General features: G+C 40.9%; 1 protein-coding gene across 3 annotated transcripts in view; it reads right to left on the reverse strand.

Annotated features, from left to right (window-relative positions):
* Positions 1-2008: 2008 nt before the first annotated feature.
* The window catches only part of HMGN3 (high mobility group nucleosomal binding domain 3), a 40224-nt gene continuing 25693 nt past the window's right edge, over positions 2009-16539 (reverse strand). The window contains exons 2-7 of one of the 3 annotated variants that reach the window (XM_074990998.1): positions 11538-11588; positions 6476-6505; positions 5675-5722; positions 3834-3947; positions 3615-3714; positions 2009-3313 (exon numbers count right to left, since the gene is read on the reverse strand). In XM_074990998.1, the coding sequence (XP_074847099.1) occupies positions 3300-3313; positions 3615-3714; positions 3834-3947; positions 5675-5722; positions 6476-6505; positions 11538-11588 (357 nt within the window). In that variant the 3' untranslated portion in view covers positions 2009-3299. The other 2 variants (XM_074991000.1, XM_074990997.1) reach the window with 2 other exon arrangements.

A 16539-nucleotide genomic window follows, 5' to 3' on the forward strand; every position in this document is an offset into this window, starting at 1 on the left:
ATTTAAAAGATTACTTGGAAAAAAAAAGTTTGAGCTTGATAAATGTAAGCTTTAAAACTACTGAGCTAATTTTCTTCACAAAAAAACCCCCAAAAACTTAGCTTTCCAAGCACTCTAAGACACCTGGCACCTTTAAATTAAAATTTCATAGCTAAAGCCATAGCAGAAGTAGCTCCAGATTACTTGGACGTGGTCTGCAGGTCACCAATTGTCTCCAGACCAGTTTTAAAGCACTTGTTTGATTAGCAGCATGAAAAGTGCCAGTCTTCTGAGGGTTAAAAGGAAATGGCTCCCAAAAATCTCATGGAGTACTTTGAAAATTCTGCCCAAGAAGTGTCAGTGATTGTTGATGAAAAAAATACATAGAAAACACCACATATAGAAATTTCGCATTCTTCTTGAAAATCAGAAAACGTAAGCAAATACAGTAAACTCTCTGACATCCAGCATCCATGGAACTGGGAGGTTGCCAGATAATCAAATATTCTGGATAACAGAGAGTACTCATGCTGGGTGGGAGAGCAGAGGAGCCTGCTGGATGCAATCACATGCAGCACAGAAGGACGCAGGGCGGCGCTGAGTGGGCTGCTGCCCCCTACCCCCGCCTTTTCCCTCCAAAGGACAGGGCATTGCTTACACTTTGCACCCAAACCCCAGCTCCAGCTCCCTGTACTTTTCTTCCTTGCTCAGTGCTTGGTTCTGTGCCAAGACACTACACATGGATGTTGGACAGCCATGGGCCTGGGCAGGAGGAGGTAGGTTTGTAGCTACCATCTCCCACCCTGGGGCTCTGCAAAGGCCTCCAAGGCAGAGCTCCACAGCAGAGAAGGGAGAGTGGCACCGCCAGGGGAGCTGCAGCCGGCTCTGGAAAGCAACCCCCCAGCTGCCAGCTTTCCCCTTTAAGAGCAGGCAGCTCACTGTGGAGCCTATACCAGAAGCAGGCAGGAATCAGGTTCAGCCTGGCCCAAGCAGCTACTCCACTCCCGCTGGGGGACAGGGATGGAAAGAGCAGAAGAGCCTGCTGCATGGGAGTGCAGCCAGGAGGCTCCTCTGCTTTCTCCGAGTGGAGGAGGAGCAACATTCGGGCTGAATTTTGTGTATAGATCATGAGGGGGTGGGGGAGCAGCTTGCTCAATGCTGCCCTGAATCCCTCCATACTGCGTGAGTGCAGCTGGCAGGCTCCTCCGCGCTTTTTGAGCTCCTGCCCAATGTCCCCTGACCAGAGCTACTCGGCTCTGAGTGACGCCAGTTATTTGAGAGTGCTGGCTACTCAAATACTGGTTAAATAAGAGTTTACTGTAAACAAGAATTTTAAGGATCTAGCATTCAGTGTAAGTTCTAAGTGCAATTTTCTGGGTGAATGGATGGTCTTCTTATTAATGGTGCCACAGTGAGAGATTGGGGTTTATATCCCAATGCTGCCAGAAACTTACCCTGTGACACTGGCCAAGTCACTTCATCTCATTCACCAACAATAAAATAGAGGTAACGCTATCTGTGGGGGTGGGGGAGGAAGCTATTCATTAATGTTTGGGAGTGAGCACGATAATATAGTGATGGGGGGAACCATATGTGTTTAGATTGATAGACCCACCTCAACAGGGCCTGTCTTTAGGAAGGAAATCATAGTGTTGTGCAGGAATCGTTCTATGAAGAGGAGTAACTGCTTCTCATAATTAGATCACCATCTTTATTACGTCCTCTTCCATGGACTACCTTTATTCTCAACCTGTTTCCTTAACTGTAAATTTTTTCAAGCACCTTAGCATTCTGACAGCTATTCCTTATGCTACTGCACAGAGCCTATAACAATAGAAACGCTGATCCTGAATGTGGCCTGGGGTACTACTATTATATTCATGTAAATACAACATAGAAGCAAGCTAAATAGAAAACGTACGAATGTGGAAATAAGGTGGGAGGGACAGTGGAGCACAGTTTAAAAAAATTAAGACCTGGATACTGCAGATGATAACTTGCTTCTTAAATAATAAATAAGACACTAAAGTTAAGCAATACAGTCATTTATTTATTGACTGAAACAAGCAAAAGTATTCCCAGACATAATGGCCACCACTTGAGCAATACAAATAAATGTTACTGAAGAGGGAACATTTCTTTCTCACCTTCCCACCCCCACAAACAACAATAGAAAGACTAGTGTTCCAGAAGAGGGTAAAGAGAAAGCTATCAAAAGGAGGTGAGGAGGTGTAATGTATAGGTACTAAAAATCAGTAACTAATTTACTACCATCACCACAAGACTCGCGAAAATATTTTAATTGTTCCATCTCTACCACATACTAAGTACAGTGCTGTTTAACAGCAATTGCAGTACATTTACAACTGTCTGCTGAAGCAGAACAGCACTTACTATTTTGTGCTAAATTTGGGCTGTAGACAGAAGCAAGGGCTCCATGTAATAAGCTGCTGAAATTAAAAATTCTGTATTAGATGAAGGAGACAGGGCTGGGAGAGAGGAAGCTGCTCCTGAATGCCTTTCAGTTACTGTACATTTGTATCAATCAAGCAATTAATTCTGTTTGGTTTCTCACTTTGTTATACTGGTGCAGTAATACAAAGTCTATTCAACTGTGATACTAAATACAAATACACTGGTTCATATTGAGAAGGCCATTGAAAATCTTGACTTGTTACTCATATGTGGACATTTAAATATGTTTATCAAAGACCAGCGAAAAAGCATCAAACGTAGTGCATGCAGAACACAATATAGTTGCTAAACCATTTAGTCTTCCACACAATAGTTAAAAAATGAGTCAGGCATTCCTCAGATTTAGAGAAAATATTAGGACGCTGTAGATTTGCAGGCAAGGAGACCTTTTATTTTAATCCATTAATAGAACCCAAAGGAGTCAGCAGGTGGCCACATCTATCCATGTTTCATTAAAATCACATAAACCCTAAGTACAAAAGCACCACTGATTATTGCTCTAGAAAAACTGCATGAAAAATTTAAATACGCACAGTAAAAACCATCACCATATGCACAAGACTTAATTTCTTAAAGCAAGTGTATGGAATGCTGATCCAATTTGACACACACCTTGCAATGCTAAATTGATATTCATATTACTTGGCAGCAATAGGGATTTCTAAAAGCATGGTTATGAGAAGGGATATATTCATATACAGTTTAATATGTCAACTATCATTGTCCTAAAAAAATTAGCATTTACAAAATACTTGATAAAAATATCTTTTAAAAGTTGTCCAAGAGGTACATAAAATCAACCCAAAATTTTCGTGACAATTCATTCTCTCTTGTCACCTACAGATTCAGTTCTCTGTGCCTGTGAAGGGGAAGGAGGGAGGAAAAAAACAAAAAAAACAATTACTATAGTGAGTTACTACTCCACTTGTAAAAAAGCCCCACACTAGTACTTTGCATTATTTGCAACTGCTCAATTTCAAGCTATTTCAGTATTACATTTACAGACACAACAGGTACACACACACTTGTCTTCATTTGTTGGTCCCTGCTTTTCAAAAGCCATAGAAGCCTTACCTGCCAGCTTCCATTGTTCATAATGAAAAGCACCACACTACTATCTGTTTCTATTCACTGCACACATGCAGAATGCTCTACCGTACCCTTAACTTTCACTGTTTCAATCTGCCCTTTTACTGACAGTGTGCTGGGTGGGGCACCTCTGGATGTTGAAACACTAACAGTTGAGCGAGAGATGCGAATCTGCAATAACATTATGGGCAATAAAAAGAAACATTATGAACATGCTATCAATGTCTGAAAGATTGAATAATTTAAAAAAAACAATGATACACTCAGTGGGAGGTCTGTGTGGAAAGTACCTCTTCAGCTTTATTGTCACCATTTTCAGATGGTGTAGTACCTTCCTTTGCAGCTTCTTGTTTTTCATCCTTCTTCCCTTTCGCACCTTTGTTAGCCTTCGTTCCAGGCTCCTTCTGATAGAGGATCACAAACACGGAGAGAGCATGCATTAGAACAATATTTCTTAAACTTTTTGATGCCATCAAACAATAATATATTTTATGCGGAACACCTACGAAAATTTTCTTCAAAAAATTGTCAGACCAAAAAAAAAGCCACATACACAGCAAAAACAAAATATATACCATCAGTGTATGATATCAAAATGTCAGACACAGGACACCTGTGAGTTATTCATGGAGCATCAGTATACCGCAGAACATAGTTTAAGAAACACTGCACTAGAAGATATAGGATACTTGCTACTATCTATGGCCATGTCTACATGGCTCTGGTCTTTGGCTCCGCTGCTGGCAGAGCTATGCTAAGCAGGTTTCTGGAAATTGCAAATGGCTTCCTCTTTGCATGCTCATGCAGCTAATTAACATAGCCGCGTGAGATTTCGCTCTTGGCAGAGGGGTCTGCTGGCAGTAAAAAGGCCCTGTGGATATGCCTCTGCTGGCTAAACCCCCATCAGCTGCCAGTCCTACATACCCTTTCTTTTAGTTGGTCAAAGTGCAAGATTGCTCAGCTTGTGTAACAGTTGCCCAAATCAATCAAAACCAAATTTAATCCAGTCATCAAATATAATCAAATTATAATTTGGGGGAAAAGGTGGTTGTTAAAAAAAACAGCATAGTAAACTAGTTCTCATTAAACAATTAAGTCTTGGAAATATGGCTCAAATATATGTTATTTTGCAATGAACATATGTTGAAGCTACATTTTCATTACTTGTACTGAAAAAGATAAAAAACCCTATAACATTCCTCTCTTTAAAAAAAAAAAAAAAAAAAGAGGGACAAGTTTATTAAACTATAACAGTCCCATTTGAGAGAACAGATAATCTGAATATTATTTTGTCAGCAGTATCAGGAATGACAGTTTATAACCAACATGTCCCAAGTCGCAGAATTAGAATCTCATATTTTATTTTAAGATTCTAATACTTTTAAATCAAAAGGGAGGATGGCTAAAACACTTCTTCCACCACCACCCCCATCCCTCTCACATACATATGCTTTTTCTGGTGTCTGTTCTTATTTTACATCTTCCACAGTCCTCAATAAGTCTGCTTTCTGAAGTACCTTTCTACAACTTCTCTTAGGAGTGTCTGAACCTACTAGCCTATGTACCTTACATAGAATTTTTATTTTGACTATATTTATCCCAGAAAGTGACCACCACCTCACTTAGCCATATCTTTAATTCCACCTTTATTATAATCTGCATCCTTAGCGACAGCTGCATTTTCATAAGAAATATATGTATAAGACAAGAGCTTCTCACTAATGGTGGAGAACTGTCCATTTAGCCAAGCACAGAGGGCAGTGCAGAATAGACTGACATAATAGTGTGAGAACTGTTAGGTTCCAGATTGGTAGTGTAGCCACCTTGACCAACCTTGCAAATCCAGGACAGGTGAGTTCCGTCCTTGAGGAAGGAAAATATGTTGCTACTGTAAATAGCACTGCTTCAGAAGCAAGAGTATGTGGCTTGAAAGGGTATGTGTTACAGGCAGACAGCAATACATTTTAATTGGGACAAAAGTGTGGGGGGGGTTTGCTTTAAAACATGAAAGAAGTGGCTACTTCAGAAGTTGCTCATGAACATTTGAAACAGGTAAAATGAAGTAGGAAATTCAAAAACAAAAAACTGCATCATTATTTGATTACCACAATTTAAATTAGAAGAATTTTACCTTTGTGGTTTTCCTTGGTTTGGGTTCAGGTTTTGGTGGAGCAGGTTTCTATAAAAACATTTCCAATTACACAATAGATTAGATAATTCACTAGCAGCCTCCCCTGCCACCCACACACACTTCTTTCCCTTGTTTCCTGGTTTGCACCTTTTAAAAGACTAGAAAAGTTTAATGCACACACATACCTCAACTGACACCACAGACAAAGCTAGCCTGTATCTACTGGCTCACCCCCAGCAGGAATGAAAATAATTTTGGAATCATTTTAAGAGTCTAACGGAGTCTGGAGTTTTAAAACCCATTTTAAAACATGTTCGCCTACCAACACCTATCTAATGTGACATTTCTAGAAGATTCTTCCTCCTGCATTCCTCCTGAAGTGGACTATTATTAAAAAGTATGAACACATGTATGTTAAGCAAATTTACTGAAAAAGAAAAGGGAGTTTTTCCACTTACACTTGTCCTTTACTTATACATACGAAAAGTAATCAAAAACTATCAAAACTACTACAGTGGCCCCAGTCTTCCACAGAGGAAGCTGCATCTTCACAACCAGCATCTGTTGAAGAAGCTTCCAGAAGTGCCAAGTGACATTTTTTGTGTAATAGGCATACGAGTGAGAGAAAAGCTCACAGTTCTTTTTAGGAGACAGTTTGCCTTTGGTTATATTAAAATAAACATCCTTCCCTCCAGAGAGCTTTCATGATTTTCAAGAATAAATGAATCAAACAAAATACGACATCCTGTTTGCTTAGAATGAAAAGCCACGTGCCTAGGAAGCGCACATAGGAATACTTACAGCTGATAATCTTGCTGATCGTCTTGTGGGCTAAAAAAGGGGGAAAAAACATTTGTAAGCTTTCAGCAGATCATATTCAAACCAAGGAAAAACATGTCACTCATTCATTCAGGGATGTCTTAGTGATGCCATTTTAGTTAACAAAATTCCTTAGTGGTAAATATACATGAAGGGTGCTGTCTCCACTGTATTATTTGAGTATAGGCATGGTAAACTTCAACTCCACTTATTAAAAAAAAGTTCAAAAGAGACTACTGTTCAGTGACTACAAATATTGACAGATTTGAGAGCAGGTGCAGCTTTACAATAACAGTGTCCTATATTAAGTGTTTATATCACCCTTTTTTGCTGAGTGAAAGGTCTGTGCAAACAGGAGAAACTGACTCACTACACAGAGGAAACAATGAAACTGATTCTGCAGAGGACTGTCAAAAATAAGTGAACAGAAAATACTGAGGAAAAGGGTGTTTCTTTAATCTCTTAGCTGTTATATTTTTACACAGCATTAAAAGTATCTTCCAACAGAAATGCAAGTTAAAAGTGTTTGTGTCCCTTAATATAGTGCTAATATTTAAAAGAAGTAAATTAAAGCCAAATCCTGCAACTGATACCACGTGGGTACAGGAGTCTACCTGCACACAGCCAGTTGCAGGATCAGAAAGTAAACATTTGTTTTTCTACTTAAAGAAAATCATTCAGGGAAAAATAAAAGATGTGAACTGCCTGCACCACCCACAGATAAAATTGCATGTCTCTGGTTTATCAATGTCAAGTGAATGTGAATGGCTGGCTGGGGGAGGCTAGACCCAGCTCCACCCCTTCTACCCAAGATCCCATCCCTTCCACACAGAGAGCATCAGGAGGGCAGGCAGCATGGCATCAGTCATAGAGCACCATGACAGTAGGAGACAATGCCCCAGCCTGAGCTAGGGCCATGGCAAAGAGGGAGCCACACTTGGCTCTTTGGGGATGCACAGCCTCCCCCAGCCCATAATACCCATTTTAAAACATGTTATCTTGCTCTCCACTCCCAAGCCCCTGAATGCATTACAACTACAGATGCGTTAATGAAGCTGTTTACAGAGCCTTATTAAAGAACTCCTGTATATTAAAACTAGAACTGATTTGTAACAGAGTCAGGACAAAATCATGTTGTAACTAGACCATGACTCAGCTTTATTTGTACCGTTTTGGTATGGTCGAGGCTTTGGCCTGGCTGAGTGGGAGGTGGGGAGATAGAATTTGGTGTATGCTACAAAATTGGAACCATGTTTTATTCAGCTGTTCCTTCACCTCATTTTTAAGCCATGCCCCAACAAAACACAACCTAAAAATAAACCAAAAGGCTTAAAAATACCCCCCCAACAATATACAAAAAAATGCTTCAAAGGTGATCTGTACAAGTTGAGTCAAAGGTTCTGCCCTTCTCCTGCAATGGATGAGGCCATCAGCATCTGAGGGATATAGTCAGCTGTGTGCCCTGTAATCATTTTAATGTCCCTTACTAGTAAATACCGAGTCTCAGAGGGACAGCCATGTTAGTAAATACTTACATGATAAACAAAATCTTGAACTTGGGTCTTGGTAGGAGGAAGGTTTTTTCCAAGAAAAAGAAACTGATGTTGAACTGTCTAACATTTAGGCATAACTGTAAAGACACATCTCTCTACATCTCTTAGTGATCTGGGATATCTATTTGTGAACATGCTCAGTTTGCACAGCAACATATCTAATGGAATTATATATGGAGATACACACATCTCATAGAACTGGAAGTGACCTTGAGAGGTCACTGAGTCTAGTCCCCCGCCCTCATGGCAGGACCAAGCACCATCCCTAACAGATTTCCTTCTTTAATCTATTTGCCCCAAACCACTGCCTCCTCCAGGATTGAGCTCCTAACCCTGGATTTACAAGGTCAATGGCTCAAACCACTGAGCTATACCCCCCCAACCCCCCACCGCTGAACAGGTTAAAACGACAGCATTTCAGTTAGTTTGTGAGTACTGAATTGTAAATCCCATGTACCCCAACTCTGAACTTAAATTGATATTCGCATACCATAATTCTCTAGAAAGCATTTGAACTTTAGAAGGTAAAGATAAGGCAGTCCTCACTTAAATCATAATGATTTTTAATGCACATACAGACTACAATGGCTCTTTTTTATATAGTATAGTGTTTTACTCACTGGTCTGCTTCACTTAAAGATTTGCTCCAACATCAGGTACATAGTGAGATAAATACAATTGCCTGAGTGGAGAGAGTAGGTTGTTTAAATCTCTTATCCTGTTTAACCTAGGAGCTATGCTATATGATTGCAGCTCAGTCCTTAAAAGGTAACAGAAGTTACATACAGGCTGCATCTACACTAGCCCAAATCTTCAAAATGGCCATGCAAATTGCCATTTCCAAGATTACTAATGGGGCGCTGAGATACATATTCAGGGCCTCATTAGCCTGCTGGTGGCTGTGGCACTTCAAAATTGCCATGACTCGCTGCTGCGTGGCTTGTCCACACAGGGGCTCCTTTTCTAAAGGGCCCCGCCAACTTTGAAGCCCCCTTATTCCTATCAGCAGATAGGAGTAAGGGGACTTTGAAGTTGGCGGGGTCCTTTCAAAAAGGAGTCCCATCTGGATGAGCCGCGCGGCAGCGAGCGGCGGCAATTTCGAAGTGCCATGGCCGCCAGCATGCTAATGAGGTGCTGAATCTGTATTTCAGCGCCTCATTAGTAATCTTCAAAATGGCCATTTGCATGGCCATTTTGAAGATTTGAGCTAGTGCAGACATGGCCACAGAGACCTAGAATGCCCTTGAAAACCAATCCATTACATCTATTCTTGACTCTATGTCCATCATGAGTGTGCTTGTGTTTAAGACAGAACAGGCTCTTTTAAAACATCTTAGAAACCTTGGAGGCTTCTGAAAGTTCCTAATCAGAAGATAGAAAAGTCCATTCTTTTTATTGGTAGCCAGTAGACATCAGGGATGTCTGACAAATGTTTCCTGGGGGGGAAAGGAAAGGCCCTTAGGACTATTCTCCTTCAAAATGATTTTAGTTTGAGGAAACAATATCTACAACATGAAAATGGGAGAAAAATATGGATTATGTTATGCAAAATAAGTCACATTAAAAGTTTAAAACTTGCCTAAGGTATTCTTTTTAACCTGCTTTTGAAAGGAACAATATTTTATGAGGTATAACAGAAACTACATAAAATTCTCAGCTATATTAATTTGTGCAATCACAGTCCTGTTGATCTTCAGGGAAATGTCACAGGAAGACATCGCTACTAAGAAGTTAAAAACCATGACACACGTTTCATGTCTTCTTTCCACTTTTCAAAGAGCTCAGTTATTCTTTATGGTTATGTCTACACAGCAAAGTTATTTCAAAATCTACACGATGCAACTGCTATTTTAAAATTATTTCAAAATAGCGATTGGCTTATGTCAAAATAGGTAAACCTCATTCCATGAGGAACAGTGCCTATTTGGAAACACAGGCTGTGTAGACAGGAATAAAGCCTATTTTGACATAAGCCATAGTGCATACAATGGGTCTGTGTCGATATAGAGCGTCTATACACAATACAGCCTAATTCAAAATAGCTGAGAGCTATTTCAAAATGCATTTTGGCTATGTCTACACTTGCATTCCTCTTCTGAAAGAGCAATGTAAATGAGGGAAATTGAAAATGCAAATTAGGCACTGCTTTACAAATCTTGTGCTTCATTTGCATAATTATTTTCAGAAGAGATTATTTCAAAAGCAAAAAAGCAGTGTAGACGGGGCTCTTTTCAAAATAAACCCCCGTCTTTGAAAGAACCCTTCTTGCTATTTTGTTTCAGGAAGAAGAGTTCTTCCAAAGATGGGGTTTATTTTCAAAAGAGCCCAAACTACACAGCTTTTTTTCTTTCAAAAGAATCTCTTCCTTAAAGACATTATGCAAATGAAGTACAAGATATGTAAAACAATGCCTCATTTGCATTTTCAATTTCCCTCACTTGCATTCCTCTTTTAAAAGAGGAACTCAAGTGTAGACATAGCCTTTGTGTGTAGCAGTGTTACTTTGAAATAAGATATTCCAGAAAATCGCTTCTAGAACAGCTTATTTCGAAATATCAATGAACCCTAGTGCAAACAGCTCGATGCAAATAAGCAGTCTTGAAAACACAAAATGACAGCTTGTTTGCATATTTGTGCAGCTGATGTGCATATTTATCAGGCTAATTTGTATGTTCACAGCAGAAATCAATCAGTGTAGTAAATGGTTCTGCCGGCAAAAAAACCCTGTGACAAAGGGGTTTTCTGCCTGCAGACCCACAGCTACGCTACTTGATTTCTGCCGTGGACACTCAAATTAAACTCATAAATATGCACATTAACTGCACAAATAGGCAAATGAGATGCCATTTTGCATTTTCAAGGCTGCTTATTTGCATCAAACTGTCAGCACTAGGGCTCAGTGTAGACATAGCCTAAGAGAGTTAGGATTAAATATTGCTATTGTTTTGCCTCTTCCATTGCACTGTGTTTTTCTGAAGGACTGAGCCTCAAGTCAGCTTTCTTGACTTGGCTCACTAATTTTTACATTTTCCAGAGACCAACAATTTAAGTTCTTACTCATATTTACAGTTCAAATCTGCCCTTTGGAGAATATTCATAACTTTAAAATAGAGGCAGTTTACTGTTGAATCACCTGACTGTTCATTCAATGTTTGAAATGAAAGCACTGAACTTCCTTACTGGATTTTTTCAAAAGTTAAACTAAATTACCATGGCACTAGGATTCAGGATCCTTCCCCAAAGACTGAAGTGCTACTTGACAATGCCCCCTATAGCAAGCCATCCTCTGATTCTCCAGTGCCAAAGGATTAAATTTTACCAAGAAAACCACAACTGTGGTACATTTGCAGTTTTAATACCACTTCCATAATTCCCATAAAACCCTTCATCATAAGGGGAGCTCTATGAAACAACAAACACTATTTAGTCTTGTAAAGCTGGAAATCTCTAATTAAAACCACAACAGATGAAAAAATGGGAGTTACACTTGCCTCTTGTTTAGTTATTTTTGCTGCATCCTTGCCCTCAGCACCCTCTGGAGACTGGAGAGAAAATATTGAACAAAGTCAGCTATTTGTTTATGCATTTATTTAAACAAACATAAAGATAATGATAAAACATGGCTTAAAATAGTGACCTGTGTCTATATACCACAATAACTGAATGTCCCTTGAAAAGGGACATTTGGCAAACTTGTAAGTTAGGACTTGCGTGATCAAGTAAAGTCATTCTAAAATTCCCAAGCAAGAAACACAGGACATTTACCTGCAATTATCAGTTGCCTGGCACTGCTACAGATCAGCACATCAGTTCCCTAGTAGCAGGAAGGTAGGTAATACCTTGCATCACACAGTGACCATTCCAGCCAATTAATAGAGAATATACGCAGGCTCCAACGGGAGTACCAGCTAGTCAACAGTTGGTAGGATAATGGTTTGAACTGAAGCCCTGAGGTTTGCTCTAACAAGGATTTTGAGAACCCTTGGGAAATTTAACACTCCTCCTCCCCTACATCCGCTCCACTGGTAATTAGGCAATGTCAAACCATAAAAGACAAATATACTGAAAGGACTTGAGAAAGTTAAATCCAGTTTTCCTAGGCCTCAGGTTCAACTTTCATAATGGTTTAGAATTCCTCATTGCTGCCATCAAAGTAGTTCACATGAAGTTTTCTCCTGCTTACTCTTATTTGCATCATCTAAAAGGTACAGAAGACCTTACTAAATTTAATGATACAACCAAGTACAGCAAAATTAGATCTCTCTTATGGCAATTAACCATTAACATGACAGAGGCCGTGTCTACACTAGTCACAAACTAGTTTACTAATGAAACGCTGAAATGCATATTCAGCGCTTCATTAGCATGCGGGTGGCCGCGGCACTTCGAAATTGACGCGCCTCGCCGCCGCGCAGCTCGTCCCGACGGGGCTCCTTTTCAAAAGGACCCCGCCTACTTCGAAGTCCCCTTATTCCCATAAGCAAAGCAGCTAGGAAAACCCTGAAATTCGGCCACTTTTTCTCAGCAACTATAGCCCTCACCCACCCACAGCAATGGGCTTCTGAGGTCATTTCAAGACTCTCAGGCTATGTCTACACTACAAAATAAAGACCAATTCATTGAAGGTGACTTTTTACCACTAGATTTTATAAAGTTGAAGCTGAGTGTCCACACCTGCTCACAAAGTCGACTTAAGTGTGTTCCCCACTAAATTGCCTTAGTTCAACTGCTGCAGCAGCACATTGTAGGTGCCACAATCCCCGGAGCCCCATTGCATTTGGGGGTTTTTTGGCAGTGTGTTATGGGGGGAAAAATGTTCCGCAAGTGGTTGTGGGTGTGTGATCTCATCAACCCAGAGTGAATTGCCCTCACACACACACACACACACACACACATCCCCACTGTTGAAAACAAACGGCCATTTTTCAGAAGTCTCTTCCCCCCGGTGAAAATACACCAAAGAGAAATGGTTCAGCAGCGGAAGCCTGTGATACCCAAGTGGAACATAGTGTATCTGGAATGTGGAATTCACCACAGGTGCAAGAAAATGAGTCGAGTCTGCCACTCGCAGCTGGTGTAGATACCCACTTCGAAATGGAGATAAATTTGTGAGTCGTCTGCATTACGGAAAGAGGCACTTTTTACAAAAAAGACTTTAAATTGATATTAAATACAAATGAAGAGAGAGGGGCTGAGATTTTAATTTGTAGTAAAAAAGGAAGTAGCGCAGACGTCTTGGGAAAGAGAGAGGCTGAAGGAGCCAGGTCTGAAGTAGAGAGGCTACGTCTACACTAGCACAAAACATTGAAATGACCATGCAAATGGCCATTTCGAATATTACTGATTAGGGGCTGCTTAAAAATGTTAACAGCCATATGGTGCTTTGCGGGGGTGGGAAGGGCAGTCCAGTAAAATGTACAGTGAACAAAACAAGTTTCTCGGCCTCTACTGCTAAATTCTGTTCAGGGACAAAGCCTCCTCAAGCACTGAAACCCTAAGCAGGACAGGGCATGCCACTGTCTGAAAACATGGTCCGCACAGCCTGGCGCCCACATGGCAGGAGGATGGGGGCTAGCCCACCAGCTGCATGGTGGCTTGGGAGGGGCAACCCCATTAAACCTACATTGTTAAATGCTGTAGGGAATATCCTCTTTTTGGCTTAGCATGGTAATTGTACTATTTCTTGCTAGCCCTGGGAGAGAACCACATTGGTCAGCCCTCTCAAGCACTGAAACCCCATGCAAGACAGTACATGGTTCTGTCTGGAAGCACAGTCCGCACAGCCCAGCAGCCACATGGTGTGTGTGGCGAGTGGGGTAGCTGATTTTCATCCAGCACTGCTGAGCATCCTCGGTGTTTACTCAGCCCAGATTCATCCACCCACACAGAAATGACATCCTGGATCTCCTGAAGGTTCCATTCTGGGGCTCTTTTGTAATCCTGAGAAATCATGGCTAGATTTGATTGCTCCTGAGATGTGCTAGCCACACTAGCCAGAAAGAAAATGAATTCAAATTCCTGGGCTTCCTGTTACCTGCTTCCTGCACACCTGGAGAGCAGTGGAGGTGAAAGTGGCCAGAACAGACACATATGGGGTGAGATACCTCTCGAGGCCAACAAAGTTGCTTTAAAGTTACAGTTGCCACACTAGCATTAATTTGACCTTTTAAATTCAACATTGGCATTATACCACCTCAGATAGGTGGCACAAGAAAGTTGACTTTAGCATCCCTCAAAATTGACCCTAATGGTATTTGCAGTGAAGACAGTCACATTGTAAAATCGAACTAAGTTCCAATAAACGTAATGTTATGCTGTAGTGTAGACAAAGCCTCAGAAACTGGGTAATTTCTTAATCACAAAAACAGTTGTCAGATGTCATTCCTTGGATGAGAGCTCAGAAGCAAAAAAATACCACACCCTACCATAAGGAATTTGCAGCAGATTCTAATTTACATGAAGGCTGTTTCACATAGCTCAGGCTTTAGACTAATGAGCCTTTGTGTAAATGAAAATTAGACCTATTAAGTACTGTGTGGGAGATAAATTGAGATGTCCCTCGATCTATTTCTTAGAGACTGTTATGTCAGCCTTTAACCTCCTTCTCTTTGTTAAGCTAAACAAATATTTAATAATGGGCTCTTCAGTCTAACAGACACACACAATACAATCTAATGGCTGGAATATGAAACTAGTCAAATTCAGGCTTTCCATAGGCAGTACTTTTTTAAACAAACAGTGACAGTAATTAACCATTGGACAAATTTACCACAGGTCATGGTGGATTTTCCATCACTGACAATTTTCAAACCCTGCTTACATCTTTTTCTAAAAGATAGGATCTAAGAATTTAGCCAAAATAATTCCATGAACTATGTTACATAAGTCAAAATACATGATCATAATGGTCCTCTCCAGCTTTGGAAACCATGAAATATATCCTATTAACAGTATTGCAACATTATATTGACTTATCTTGATAGAACATTAAAGTAGTATGTGTGAGGTTTTTTAAAGCTTGCTCCATTTTGTCTTTCTCTTAAAATGTTCTTCCACAGTCCATCTGACAACATATCTTAGTATGTAATGTACGTCAATTAAAATAGTTTATTATTCACTGTTACCCTAAAATATATAGTATTTTAGAACTTGGAACATTTCAGGGGCCAAATACTCTGATTTTAGCAGGAGTGGAAGAAAATAGACACAAATAAGTTTGGAGGCGTGAGGGGTGAAGGTAAAAGAACCTTCAGGGCTTGTCTGTCTGGTTTTCATTTGCTTGTTTGTTTTTGGTTTTCCAAAAAGAAACCTTTTTCCAAAAAAGCAAATACAAAAACAAACAAAAACAAAAAAACAAAAAAAAGCATTCAAATGGCCAATCTTGATAATCCAACATATGAGATCTTACACCTCAAAATAAAAAACACAACGAACAACTTTCACCATGGCGCCCCCCCAACCCCTACTTTAAGGTCGAAATTGAGTTTGTGTGTACTGTCAACTTTATTGGCCTTCCATCATGCACAGGTATGCAGTCACTCTAGATAGTGCTGCAAGCTCTGCTGCCTATTTCTCAGGGCCCCAAGATGGCCTGCCCCAGTGCAGGCCTTGGAAACTTTTAAAGGTGGCCATCACTGCGAGCTCTGCCCTTTTTCCTCCCTCAGGTTCGCAGGTCAGTGCTGTGAACTCTATCTTGGTTCCCCTGCCTCCCTCCTACCCACCACCCATGAGCACAAACCGTGCCCCCTCCACCACCCAAAAGCCCTGGGATTCTTAAAAGGTAGCCAGCACTGCAAGCTCTCTGTTTTTATTTCTTCTGGGAGCACAAACCACTCCACTCCCTACCCCGACCCCAACAAGCTGCGGAAATTTTAAAAGGCATTTCTTGCCCCGCACCCCCAGCCCAGCTGCATGGTTTTGCTGGAGTTCTTGTCCCTTGCTGTACATCTGCTTGCTTTCTCAGGGAACAGGGATAGCAGGGACCTGGGAGGGGAGGAAGGGTGTCTTCCAAGCCCACATATCCACAAATCCTACAATAATATCAGTGTTTGCCATTGTCAAAGGGGTTCCTCAGAGCCTCCCTGACATTAATGGCCACCCTATGGGTTCCCCTGACAACATGAGTGTCTGGCTGTTCAAACGCATTGGTCAGGTGCTCTGCTTCTGCACTCTAGCCATGAGCAAATGCTTCTCCTTAACACTCACACAGGTGGTGAAGGCAACATCACAAGACCAGAACTGTGGGGATATGGTCCTGAAGCAGGTCAAGCCTCACCTATAAGCATCGCCACCTTGCCTTCAAGCATCCAACTGCATATTCAGCAATGATGCAGCATCTGCTGAGCCTGCAGCTGAATCGCTCCTTGCTGCTGTCTAGCTTCCTGGTGTAAGGCTTCACGAGCCAGGGCTGTAAGAGCTAGGCAGGGTCCCCCAGGATCACCATGTGCATTTCTACACCCTCTCCCAAACTTATTTTGCAATTTGGAAAGGAAG

This window comes from Carettochelys insculpta, chromosome 3, assembly GCF_033958435.1.
Source record: "Carettochelys insculpta isolate YL-2023 chromosome 3, ASM3395843v1, whole genome shotgun sequence".
Taxonomy (NCBI): Eukaryota; Metazoa; Chordata; order Testudines; family Carettochelyidae; genus Carettochelys; species Carettochelys insculpta.